Source organism: Phoxinus phoxinus, assembly GCF_949152265.1.
Source record: "Phoxinus phoxinus genome assembly, chromosome: 20".
NCBI lineage: Eukaryota > Metazoa > Chordata > Actinopteri > Cypriniformes > Leuciscidae > Phoxinus > Phoxinus phoxinus.
The window spans coordinates 26,408,875-26,422,769 of NC_136895.1; the positions used below are offsets into that span (position 1 = coordinate 26,408,875).

The 13,895-nt window shown below is 39.7% G+C and overlaps 2 protein-coding genes across 2 annotated transcripts in view; one reads left to right on the forward strand and one right to left on the reverse strand.

Annotated features, from left to right (window-relative positions):
* The window catches only part of LOC306987877 (uncharacterized protein), a 108,921-nt gene that overhangs the window by 47,381 nt on the left and 47,645 nt on the right, over window positions 1–13,895 (forward strand). The gene's annotated exons all lie outside the window — the stretch shown is intronic.
* LOC306988234 (uncharacterized protein) lies at window positions 4,620–13,438 on the reverse strand (the record flags this gene model as incomplete). The annotated part of the gene is made up of 4 exons (XM_079593041.1): window positions 4,620–4,822; window positions 4,885–5,175; window positions 5,466–5,795; window positions 13,357–13,438. The coding sequence occupies 4 exons, from the start codon at window positions 13,436–13,438 to the stop codon at window positions 4,620–4,622; spliced, it is 906 nt and encodes a 301-aa protein (XP_079449167.1).

The window sequence follows — 13,895 nt, forward strand, 5'->3', positions numbered from 1 at the left end:
CTTTTGTTACAATGCTTTGACCGTTTTAGGGTACAACGGGTCTAAAGGCACATCTTCTATACTAATCCCATAGTGTATGTTTGCAGAAAAAACAAATATGTATGTGTAACGGAGGCCAGCTAGTAGTCGCTCTGCGAGTAAACCTCACTCCTCTGATCTCAATAGGCGCTCTAGCGACAGACGCTAGAGGCTGCAGTCTTTAACCTTCTTGTTAGAACGCCTGACTCTCATGCCGGGTTCGAGACCCGCACGAAGCGGGGTGAGTAGGACCTGGGTGTAGGGGTTACATATGTATACATATATGTTTGTATTGAATATTGAAGGTGCAACAGATTTAGCTGAAAAACAACATAAAAGTGGTTTATTTTTTTTAAAATCGTATAAATGTATGAGGTGACGAGGGGGGCCTTTTACACCAAATACCATACTTTGACATGTTCTTCCATTATTAAAAAACTGCTGCTTTAATTACCTTGAACAAAACTGAAAATCATTAAAGCAGCCCTCAGTAAGATCGGGATTTCTTTGTTGTATCCTCGCGTTTTGCTCGGAGGTTTCTCTCTAGAGCTCCCCCCGCAGCTTCGGAATAGATATTTGACAACAACTGTTAAAAACTCGCTGGCTATTCTCAGACACTAGAGGCTTAGTAGATCAACGACATCAAAGCAGATGGGAAACTCTTTGCAACGTCGTCTTCATTCGGGTTCCAACAGCGTGAGGGAGCGCAATAATGACAGCATTATAGCAGATTTATTTTTGCAGTAAAGCAATTCTTTACCTCGCGAGACTTGGGATCACACGATACTTCCAGACGAAGAGGCCGGCGGGCCGCCGGCCCAAATTTGCAAAAGCTGTTTTTCCGCTCACGGGCACCAGGGGGGTGCGAAACCACCACCATTCAACCCAAAATAAGTAATATAACCATTCCAGTGACTCCGAAGTTGATCAGTTAAGGTAAAAAAGTTACTTAGTTCACCTTTAACAAGAGCGTTGTCTCAAAATATATTAAATAATTTTAGCAATTCTCATTTGCTACATAAATCTACATTTAAAATATTACATAAATTTAGCATAGAATCAACTTTGTGCTACTGTCCGGGATCGTGTCAAGAATCAGCCAAATTTCCACGTGTATCTTGAAAAAGTGGATGTTTTGGAGAGTGCCGCAGCAAGGTTTTGTGCCATCTAGTGTTTTAGAGGAAAATCAAATCAGATGCACCGTTGTGTACCCTACTACTAATGTTAGCATACTCTCAGCCTCGATGGCCAACATACTGCTGTTCTCCTGTCACACAGTGTTTGCAGGCAGACAGACAAAGACAGATGAATAAAGTTATCAACAAAGTTTAATAGCAAGTATACTCAAAAACAGGAGTCAGCAAACACAACTAAACATAATCATGAACAGTCAAAGAGTGAAGTTAGTACAATATAGTGAACTAAACAATGTAGAACACAGCTGGAACAAATGAACTAATAATGACGTGGCCATGGTAACTAGAGGCGGGAAATTAAACAAAGGAAGGCATGAACTGAAGAAACACAAACTAAAAGTCCTTGAACTGAATTAAACTGAACATAATGATGACATTTCCTCTAATGCAGCATATAGCCAACAACAGTTATGTGTGTATATATAATACAAGTATCAGATCTGGACTCTGTATCGGCAGATACTCGATATTCAATGACTCTGATTGGATTGGGGGCACAAAAAACTTGATCAGGACATCCCTACTAAGCCAGATTGTGTTCTCACAGTGATGCATTGCTAGAATTCATAAAAATACCAGCCAACTTGTGACTAACGCTTTCATACACTCGCCAATGCTGATTTTTACTCGCATTTGAAGAGTTTATATTAGTTCCAGGCCACAAGATTTTTCTTAGAAGTCCTTAGAAAGCAGTTTTTTAGAAGAGCATTTTATTAATATTTCACAGAATGTCACACCTCAATTCACTGGGATATCCTGGGCAAACAGGATCTCTTCTAAAACTAGAGCAAAACTGAAAAATATCTAGCTGAAAATAAAAAAATATTTATTTTATACACCAGTTAATGTTGTGATTCTCACCTATCCCATATCTCAACCACGCTCCTGGTGAAAGTGATCACACAGCTGGATCTTGCACTGAAGTGAAGACTGAAGTTTGATCATCTTCTGACATCTGCATACACCACTTCATTCTCCTCACCACTAACATTATGTACAAAACACAAGATTTAACAACAATAAAACATTTGAAACCTGAACACTTAATGAGATTAAGTCAGATGATTTTTCGTAAGACAATGATATTTTAAGTATTTTAAGGTCTTAAAATATCAGACAATGATCAGGTCCAGGTTCTTACTACTGCTAATGTGAAGCAGCTTGAGGAAACGGCATCAAACCTTTTGACATCTTGCTGATATACTTAATTTAGACATGCAGATATTTAAACAAATTATTTTACAGTGAATATTAATAATAAAAAATAACAGAACTGAGATGTTTAGAGATGGCCAGAAACACTTATTATAATGCCGTGATATGACATATATGACATATGATATGATTTCAGCGGCGTTGGTTCCGGAAGTTTCTTCCATAAATTGTTTTCCCCATATGGGATCTCTTCGTTAGTTATAATAAGCCATGACCAAGCCAATCAGATGAATCACAACATTACAAACTATGATTTGAAGCACACAAAAAAAAATCTAAAAGTGGACAAAAACACAAAGGTACAAGACTGTGTACTTAACGGCTTCAGTGAGGGAAAGAACTGCAATTATGAAGAATTGAAAACGGCATTATCAAGTTTAAACCGATGTAACACATAGACATGCAGAACATGCAGTGCAATTTTGTCACATTCAGTTTCCTGTTTATTTCAGCTGAATCTCGCTGAACTATAGCACGATTACTGGCTTAAGATTTTTTAACACGTATTTGAAAGTTGAAAAGTATAAAGTGTTGATTAAATTTAGAGGTCCTGCACTCTTTCAGTGTTTATTGGTTGCTTTAAAAACGTATTTCAGTACAAATAACCCACAGACAAGTTTAAACATTACAGAATCATCACCTTTCGCCCGCTAGCGGCAGCCCTGAATGGTCCTATAGCTTTCTTAAATATGTTGTATGGTGCTGTTTTGTCTGTGTTCGTAAAATGATACAAGCACACAACTATAAATCTGACTGGTAAAATTATAAAGAGCACAACATAAATTTAAAAATAAATGATCTCACCGATTTCTGTGGATTTCTTTTGTAGAATGTCGGATCAGCATAAGTGATCTCTTTAGCTGTTTAAACAAAAATGACAGATTAATTAAAACCTCAATACTCATTATTATCTAGATCTGTTTTAGTATCATGCAAGGGGGGAGAAGGGTTAGCTATTGTGAGAAAAAAAATTGAGTGGGAGAAATTAAGATTTTATTCATATCTCCCACTTCTTAAATGTGTTAAGTGATCATGATTACAATACTGACCAAAATGATTATGATTTTTGCCATAATCAAGCAGCCCTACTGTAGATTTATATAAACAAATTAGTCAATAAACAATCATAATCTAAGTTAATTGTTAAATATTTAATTTAGCTAAAATATCTATATTGTCACCAATGAGTTAAATACAAACAGAGATGTTATTTTGAACAGCATGTAGGATTTTGGTCATAAATTGTAGAGAAAGCTGATTTATTATTGAAATCATTATGTACATTTCTGAGTTTGTATTTCCCGTGTGTTTTGATGCAGTTTTGAGAAATATAAAAAAAGTGAGATGAGTAAAGAGTGCTGTCCAGTGTCATTATTTCTACACCCAATAACTATACATATTATATACATATTCCAACCAGCCGGTAAAGGACGCGCGTGTTTTAGTCTTTTCAGCATCTTAAAGTAATTTGGTTAAATAAGACACATGTTCTCATATGCAATTATCTCGTTTTAATCTGACTCCATGAATTAAAAAGGTTCAATGTGTAATAAGGTTATGTTTACACTTAAAATAGTTACAACATGGATGAACAAAATGATAACTCAAACCAGTGTGTGTGTGTGTGTGTGTGTGTGTGTGTGTGTGTGTGTGTGTGTGTGTGTGTGTGTGTGTGTGTGTGTGTGTGTGTGTGTGTGTGTGTGTGTGTGTGTGTGTGTGTTAGTGTTAAAGGCAGAGTGTCCCAGAAGGGACCCAGCACCATTAGCACATCCAAAAGAAAGAGCCAGAACAACCGTTACAATCTTCTTTTGTAATTTTCCCCCGACCATGTGACTAACACCCAGGTGTGAGATATTCAAAACTGACCAATCAGACCGTCACAATTTCCCCCATTGTCCAAAACCTCTGGCCTACAGGCCTAGATCACTATCAGCACTGCTGTGCTGAAAATGTCTGAGTGAAAAGCAAATGTCTTTTTTCCTTTGAAATAATCTTGAATTATTTCCACCCTTACAATATTATATTATTTTGGTTTATTTATTTCCATAAAAAGGAAATAGGCTGTATAAACTATATATATATATATATATATATATATATATATATATATAATTAAAATATTAAAGTAGATTTATCTCTATTAATTGAAAAACTAAAAATGGTAAATATATATTTTTAAAGTATTATTTGTTATAAAACTAGTTTGTAACACTTGCCGCCTTGGCCAGTTTTTCTACATTTCTTGCAGATCCAGAAGATCCCAACGACTGCAGCAACAATCATCAGAAATCCAGCAGCAGAGATCCACACTATCAGAGACACTGGAGAGAGTGAAGAAGAGTGTGTGTCTGACTCTGTAATGATAAAGAAAGAAGTGAACGCATCAGTGTGATCTACAACAGAAGACAGAGATCAGGTCAGTAAACACACACATATATGATCAGTGCTGTGGTACCTGCACATGTGTGGCAGAGTGTGTTGATGTCCAGATGTGTGGTCTGGTTGCTGATGGGATTGTTCAGCACACAGCTGTAGGTGTTTTTATCCTGATATTCCACCTCCAGAGGTAGAGAGAGACTGATGCTGAGATCACACACACTGATGCTGGACAACACACTGATTCCTGCGTACCAGGAGAGAGTCGCATCACTCACATTCAACACTGATGAACACACCAGTGAACAGTTTGATGAAGATGAAGAGCATTGTGAAGAGTTACTGATGATGACAGGAACAGGCAGACGAGCTGAGAAAGATTAGAAAAATCAGGATCAGTCATATCAGTAAATAAGACGACTTTTTTTTGACCATTTTAATATGTTGAGAGAGAGTTTCTGATATCATTCACAAACAGAAAACTACTATTCCAGATTTTTTTAAAAAGTGTTAGATGCCAAATTCATAATGAAGGAAAGTTTTCAATAGGCTGAAAAGGACATTCAAAAATATGTGTATCTCAATATTTATAATTTCGAGATTGAAAAATCATTCATTTATTATGTATCTGCTTTAATTATAAGAAACAAAATAACTCACCGTAGACGGTAAGACTGAAACTCTTGCTCACACGATCTTTGATCTCTAGTGTATAAACTCCAGTGTGTTCAGTTGTGGTGTGTGTGATGGTCAGAGATCCAGTTTGATCGTCCAGCTTCAGTCTGTCTCTGAATCTCCCATCAAGAACATCTTCATATACAGTCTTGCTACCGGCCATTACATTGATTTCTGCTATTAAAGTGTTTTCATCTCCAAACCTCCAGTAAATCAGATCTTCATCCATCATGTCAGTGAGACCAGAGTTTAGAGAGACTGAATCTCCCTCCATCACTGACACTGACTTCACTGCATCTGTACCAGCAAACACTCCTGGAGAACAGAGATTATTACAGATCAAGTGTCCCAAATAAGCGGATTTACAAAATACTAAAGCATGTCCTAAATTAGTAAACACTGATATAAAGTATATATAAAACATACATTTATAACTTACCAACCACTTCCCACAAACACGAGAGGAACAAAACAACGTGAACCATTTTCTTCAACAGATTATAAAAGACTGCTTTGAAATGACAGGACTCGTGTGCTTGTGAATCCTCCCCTAACAGGAACTGACCACCCTTCCGTTGACTCGCACCAGTGGTGATCATATATATTACAGTTACAATGTATTGACTTAATTTGTCTTAAGACTTGCTGTTCTTTGAGTAATTCAACTTTCTTTAACACAGGCGACTGTTAAAATTATCTCAAATTTTATGTATCTTTTCTTTAGATTTTTTTTATCTTTCAGGTCATGAATTAAAAATGTTAAAAAAAAATTGTGTGGAATGGGAAATTGTGAGGTTCATATTAGCAAGAGAGGTAAAACTAATTATTGACTGAAATACTGATGTCTGTCCAATAATATAATCAAACACTGTGTTCTTTTGTGGGTCTCATTAAATATTATAATTACCCATGAGAAAAATATTCAACTAGTTTTATTAAAAATAACTGGAGGAACTAAAGTGCCTGCAGTGATATTTAATAGCCTAAATCTAACCTGTTAATATTTGAGGGTGCATAATAATCTTCATTACAACCTTTATTGTCATACACTCACCGGCCACTTTATTATGTAAACCTTGCTATTACCGGGTTGGACCCCATTTGCCTCCAGAACTGCTTAATTCTTCATGGTATTGATTCAACAAGGTGTTGGAAATATTCCTCAGACATTCTGGTTCATATTATCATAATATCATCACACAGTTGCTGCAGATTTGTTGGCTGAACCATTGATATAAGGCAGGATGATTCAGACACCGCAGAGCCAGGTCTTACACTGAACAAAATTATAAATGCAACACTTTTGTTTTTGCCCCCATTTTTTATTTTTCATGCAGTGCAAGCACTTGATCAGGTTGTTGATTGTGGCCTGTGGAATGTTGGTCCACTCCTCATCAATGAAGAGGAGCATGCAGATGAGCTTCCCTGAGACAGTTTCTGAAAGTTTTGCAGAAATTCTTTGGTTATGCAAACCGATTGTTGCAGCCGCTGTCCGGGTGGCTGGTTTCAGACGATCTTGGAGCTGAAGATACTGGATGTGGAGGTCCTGGGCTGGTGTGGTTACACATGGTCTGCGGTTGTGAGGCCGGTTGGATCAATAACGTGCGGTGAAATCTTGTCATGGGTAGGCTGTGACCTATCAATGTGGCATATATGTTCATATATTCATTCAGTTTATGTAGTAACCAGTGATGCGCGGGTTGATCCAAAATGAGCAGGTGCCTGCGGTCACCCGCGGTTACGAGTCATCCAAAAATATTTTGGTAACACTTTACAATAAGTGTGCACTAATAAGCATTAATTCATGCTTAACTAATGCACAGATAATACTGAATTAATGTATTACTAATGATTATCTACGCTATTCATTAATGATTGCCTCATTAGCAACTAATGAAGAGTCTGTCTGGTTAATATATTAGTTCATATATGAATTGTTATTAATTAAATATGTAAGTGTGTATTAGTTCCATAATACCTTTTATTAACTAATAGTGTTCATTAATTTGATAATTAGAGAGGGGAGAGACGCACACTTTGATTAGACTGGATAAACACATGCAGCATCTTAATTGTTAAGAAAATGAAACGAAATAAATGAATAAATCAAGCCTTTATTACAAAACACTAGGCTATACAGCATTCAGAAAAATACGCACCCCTAGTTCCTACGTCTATGTCCCAATGACGCTACTATTAGCATTTACTTTAAAAAATGCGGGTCAGAGGAAGCGTACAAATTTTTTTTGCGGTCCGAGTTGCGGGCGGGTTAGTTGAAAACGTCGGTCGGGTGCGGGTTGTATGTTTATACACTGACCCGCGCATCTCTGACAGCCACACACACACTATTGGTCTGGTGACGGCGCACCAGGATTTGAATAGGCTACAGTCAGAAAAGTTAAAAAAGTAATAAATATCCATAATATCCAACGGTTCACAGCCGTAGAACTAGGTTGACAGCCAACGCTAAGCGCCGCTAGATGTATCGGGAAGCGCGGATTGAGCGAAAGCGAGTGGATCACGTGACATGAAGCAAGCTCGGTCTCTGCCTCAATGTTGATAATTCAAGACAGCATGAGAACTGACTGCGCATGCGCAAATCTACGTAAACTACGTTCTATGGACCAAAGAGGCACTGCTAACCTCTGCCTCAATGGCCATAGCTTTGAATTTCCTGCATGAAAAATGTTTTTTAGGAGCAAACAATGGCAAAATTAGTATATTATAATGTGTATTCCTGAAAAATGTTGTTACAAAAAATTATATTTGGAATAACATAAATGCAATTAATAATGTCATGAATTAATAAAGCTCTTGGAATTAATAAATGTAATGTCAACATTTCCTTTGGTGAGGCACTGCCTACCCTGCCTACCCTGACCGCACATCCCTGGGTTGGATGTACTGCCAAATTCTCTGAAACGCCTTTGGAGACGGCTTATGGTAGAGAAATGAACATTCAGTTCACGGGGAACAGCTCTGATGGACATTCCTGCAGTCAGCATGCCATTTGCACACTCCCTCAAAACTTGCGACATCTGTGGCATTGTGCTGTGTGATAAAACTGCACATTTTTGAGTGGCCTTTTATTGTGGCCAGGCTAATGCCTAGTTCACACTACAGGATTTTATGCCCGATTTAAGCCCGATTTGCAAATCGTTGAGCTCGCCGACAGGTCGGGTTGTTATCTAGATGGACGTCCTGTTACTTTATCCTCTACAGTAAAAGACCTGGGTGTTATACTAGACCGCAACTTGTCTTTTGAAAATCATATTTCAAATGTCACAAGAACAGCCTTTTTCCACCTTAGAAACATTGCTAAGCTACGTAATATGCTATCAGTTTCTGATGCAGAAAAGTTAGTTCATGCATTCATGACCTCGAGACTAGATTACTGTAATGCTCTATTAGCTGGTTGTCCTGCATCCTCAGTAAACAAGCTACAGTTAGTCCAAAATGCAGCCGCTAGAGTTCTTACTAGGTCAAGAAAATATGATCATATAACACCAATTTTATCATCTCTACACTGGTTACCTATTAAGTTCCGTATCAATTACAAAGTATTGTTACTGACCTATAAAGCCCTAAATGGTTTAGCTCCTGTGTATTTAAGAGATCTTCTATCGCCATATATTCCATCGCGCTCTTTAAGATCGCTAAATTCGAGGCTTCTGGTCGTACCTAGGATATCTAAGTCCACTAAAGGAGGGAGGGCGTTTTCACATCTAGCTCCTAAACTCTGGAATAGCCTTCCTGATACTGTCCGAGGCTCAGACTCGCTCTCCCAGTTTAAAACTAGATTAAAGACGCATCTCTTTAGCCAAGCATTCACATGATGCATCTCATACCTTTTATACTACAGTTAAATCAGATCAAATGCATTCGTATTAAGAACAGCAGCTACGCTAATTATTTCCCATCTGCCTTTTTTTGTTGTTATCTCGGGACGCCTGTCCCGAGATAACTCAAATAGAGTTTGTCAGCTCCAGTTAGTATCCAGCCTCTCATGGAGACTTCAGATGCCCCAATGCCTGTGATGAGACGACTCGACGCCTGTGAAGAGACGACCCAACGCCGGCGATATGTTATGCCCTAAATTTCATGATTAACTAACTGTATTTTTGTATGTATATTTTTGAAATGCATTTTCTGTAAAGCTGCTTTGAAACAATGTGTATTGTGAAAAGCGCTATACAAATAAACTTGAATTGAATTGAATTGAATTATCGCGTGCAAATTGCGGGGGATTAGCGGCCGATGAACACTCGCCAATCTGTTAGTATGAAAGAGCCAACAACGCATCAAAGACGCTCGCAGACGCGTCGCTAAGCCCAGAAAAATATCTAGAATGCTAGATATCCGGAGCTGTCGCACAACTCGACCACATGTGATATCATGAGCTACAGCCAATCAGAGCAAGGCATGGGTTGAGGTCACCGGGAAAATAAGCTTTTTTTTTTTCCAGAGCAAATCATCGCGCAAACAGTTTGCAGCACTAATTTCTGCCTGACGTCCATATTCAAACAAAGACTCGCGTGTTGTGTACTTGTGTTCTTCTTCGCTGGGTAGTGGCGTGCGTGCTGTATTGCGTCATTTCCGGTTCGTTTTATCGCGTGATTTTTCGTGACAAAACGTGGTTTGTAGACAAGATATAATCGTTGGATGACAGAGTTGTTGTCTACTCATGTAGTGAGTTACCTCCTGTTGCGGATCAATCACGTTGTGTCGTGTGGTGTGAACAGCTCAACAACTTGAACACTCCTGATTTCACAGAGAGCAAGTCATGTAGTGTGAACTGCACAGTTCAGCCCGACGTTTTAAAATCCTTTAGTATGAACTTGCCTTAAGGCACACTTGTCAAAGATCACTTGGACGTGGCTGAGTTACAAGAGATAAAAACGATATAAATACAGTTTGTTTTCTCACACAAACCGCTCGTTTCGTGTCTTAGGCCATCAATGTGTACTTACGATGGGGAATTGTTTAATTTGGACGATGGGGTATTGTTTTAATTTGGACTCTGTGCATGCTCTTTGAGACAGTATACCTGCATTATATGACTGTCAGACAAGAACGGTTTGACCTAAAAATATCAAAATTTAAACTACTGCGGAAAAAAAGACACCTACATCTTGGATGCCCTTGAGGTAAGCTAAAACATACCAAAATTTAATTTCAAAGTGAACTATCCCTTTAAAAATCCCAGGATGTCCTTCGAAAAAGAGTAGGGGTGTAACCCCGGCATCCTGGCCAAATTTCCCCCTCGGCCTCTGTCCATCATGGTCTCCTAATCATCCCCATATACTAATTGGCTTCATCACTGTCTCCTCTCCACCAGTAAGCTGGTGTGTGGTGGGCGTTCTGGCGCAATATGGCTGCCGTCGCATCATCCAAGTGATGCTGCACATTGGTGGTGGTTGAGGAGATTCCCCCCTTCGATGTGTGAAGCGCTTTGAGTACCCTGAAAATCGCTATATAAATGTAACAAATTATTATAATTATTATTATTATCTCAGCAAAGGAGAAGTGCTCACACAGATTTGGACAGATTTGTGAAAAAAATATTTGAGAGAAATAGGCCTTTTGTGTACATAGAAAAAGTCTTAGATCTTTGAGTTCAGCTCATGAAAAATGGGGGCAAAAAAACAAAAGTGTTGCGTTTATAATTTTGTTCAGTATACGTCATTGTATAGATCTAATGTTGCCCAGCAACGCTAGCGCGGATGCGCCAAACACAAACACACCAGGCTTGTTCGAGATGCATCGGCTTCTCGCAGGCCGACATCAAAGAACTGCGAAAGCGATTCAAAAGCACAAGGAGTCGTATGCTCTCCAAACACTCCAGCAGATCCGATCGTTCTGCACCGCTCCAATGCATCTCGAATAAGCCAACAATCAACAATGGCGGTCGTTGCGTTACTATTGGTGTTACTCGCCATAACTTGCATAGTTGGAGAGTACAATCGAGCTGCTATTAGCTTGATTAACTGCTATTTGAAAAATGTCGCTCAGTCAAACCAACTCCGAACTGGCAATAGATCTGGCTCTGAACTAGCACCCGGCTCATGCTGGTGGAAAAGGGGTAAGAGAACAAAGAACTGATTTGAAACTAGACTCTGGCTCTGAACCAACACTCAAACTGCCTTCGTGGAAAAGGGGTAACAGAACTGCGGCTCACTGGATAGTTTCTCTTTTTTGGTCCATTCTCTGTAAACCAAGATGGTTGTGCTTGAAAATCCCAGTAAATCAGCAGTTTCTGAAACACTCTGACCTGTGTCTGGCACTAACAACCATACCACATCACATAAATACGTTTCTTCCTCATGATGCTCAGTTTGAACTTCAGCAGATCGTCTTGATCATGGCCAAAACTGATTTTCAAAAACTACTGATCCCATCTATAGCCTAGGTTTAGGTTAATAATAAGCAGTTTAACAAGTGTAGCCTACCTAATAAAGTGACTGGTGGTGAGTGTATAGTGTTAGACGCAGGCAGAAAGCTTAAATAAGGAAGTTATATAGGCCTATGGCAAATAAGGAAATTTACAACAGCATACTAATATAATACTTGTACAACTTTTACTATATCTTTCTATGGCAGAATGAAGGGTTGTATGCTGCTCTCTACAGCGCTCTTCCTAGCTGAGGCTTCAGATCACGCTGATTGGTCAAGTTACTTTCACTTTCATTTTACCAGAATTACAACCAATTTGCAATATTGCCTTCGGGTTCTTTAATTTGACAAAAATAAATAATGATTAGCCTACTCTCATTTCGCGTGTCCTGTTTTTAATTAGAATTTTTTTTACTTCATCTTTACACTAAGTGTCAAGAACAGCTGTAGTGAAGTCAAATGATGCATTGAGGGCGGGGGTTTCGCCGCTGAGGCAGGAAAAGAAAGAGACCGTAGCAGACGCCATTACAACACAGCAAATAATCAGCGGAGCACCATTTGAATCTTAAACATCTCTTATTCAATTTACCAGAGCCACAGCAGTTAAAACGATGGAAGGTTATATTGTGTTCATCCTGTTTTTCTTGCTCACTAATGGTAAGACTTTTGTTTTTGTTTGTTTCTGTACTTTCAATCCTTTACATTTCAGCGAAGAAAAATGACACAGTTTCATATCGGAGAGCGGGACACAACCTAACACAGGGCTAGTTGTTGTAACCTAACACACATGGTTTAAATACGTTCACATGTAGCATGACTATGTTGTGGCAAAAATTCATCAAACAAACATCACTGCGTAAGGGAGACTCAGAGTCAAATTATAAAATTAAAAGTATTTATTCTTGCAAGAAGGAGCAGTCTAATACACAGCTGTTACCCTGTGCAGAAGAGTGACACACCCCCAGACAGACTCAACCTGCTTTTTATCCTAATCTTCAAGGCCTTCTCCGCAGAGCCTTCCCCCCACAGTAGATTTCCATTCAGTAATTTTCCATAGACAAGGAAGCCATAACTGTCACGGTGGTCAAGTGCATTGCCTCCTTTTCGTCTCGTGTCTTTGTTTGTTTATGTGTGAGTGGGCGTTGTCCCGCTCACGTGTCTATCAGCGCTCCAGCTGATTACCATCATTATCACTCACAGCTGCAGCTCGTTCCATCTCCCATAAATACTCACCTCATTCTCTGTTTCAGTGTCGGATTGTTGTTTGTTCCTCTCCATGAGATCGGTCGTGTCTTGGGTTCCTTCTGTGTTTCCTGTTCCGTGTGGTATTCCTATTCACTTCACGTCGGCACCTGGATTGGATCAGCACTACTCACTTCACCTGCACTCGTCTGACCATCGGGTCCCTGCGTGAGCCTGAATCGCCAGCCTAGTGGATAGTGGACTGAGTACTTCTTTGTGTAACAATAAATATTCTGAGTACCTGCTTTTGCTTCCTGTGTTCCTCCCGTGACAGAACAATCCGACCACATCATGGAAGCAGCAGGTGGAACTTCAGCAACCATGGACGATTTTGTGCGCGCTAGCATTCAGAGGATGGATGCACAGGATCGGCATCAGGAGGAAGCAGCGCGTGCGATTCAGGCTCTCGTCTCGCAGGTGTCCGAGCTTACCCAGCGTTTTCAACAGCTGCAACCTCCCGCTGCGCCAGCTCCACCGCCTGTTCCTCCCACTCCACCAGTGCCCGCCTCCCAGTCGGAGCCCCGCTTACCCACTCCGGAACCATATTCTGGTGAGCCCAACTTCTGTCGTCCATTTCTTACACGTTGTGGCATGCATTTCGCCCTGCAGCCCAGAATCTTCGAGAGGGAGGAATCTAAGGTGGCCTTCGTACTCACGTTGCTGACTGGGAGAGCGGCACTATGGGGAACGGCGGTGTGGGAGAACCAGGAGACCTGCTGTTCCTCGTTCCAGGCACTCTCAGCCGAGATGAGGAGAGTGTTCGACCGTGCGGTTGCGGGG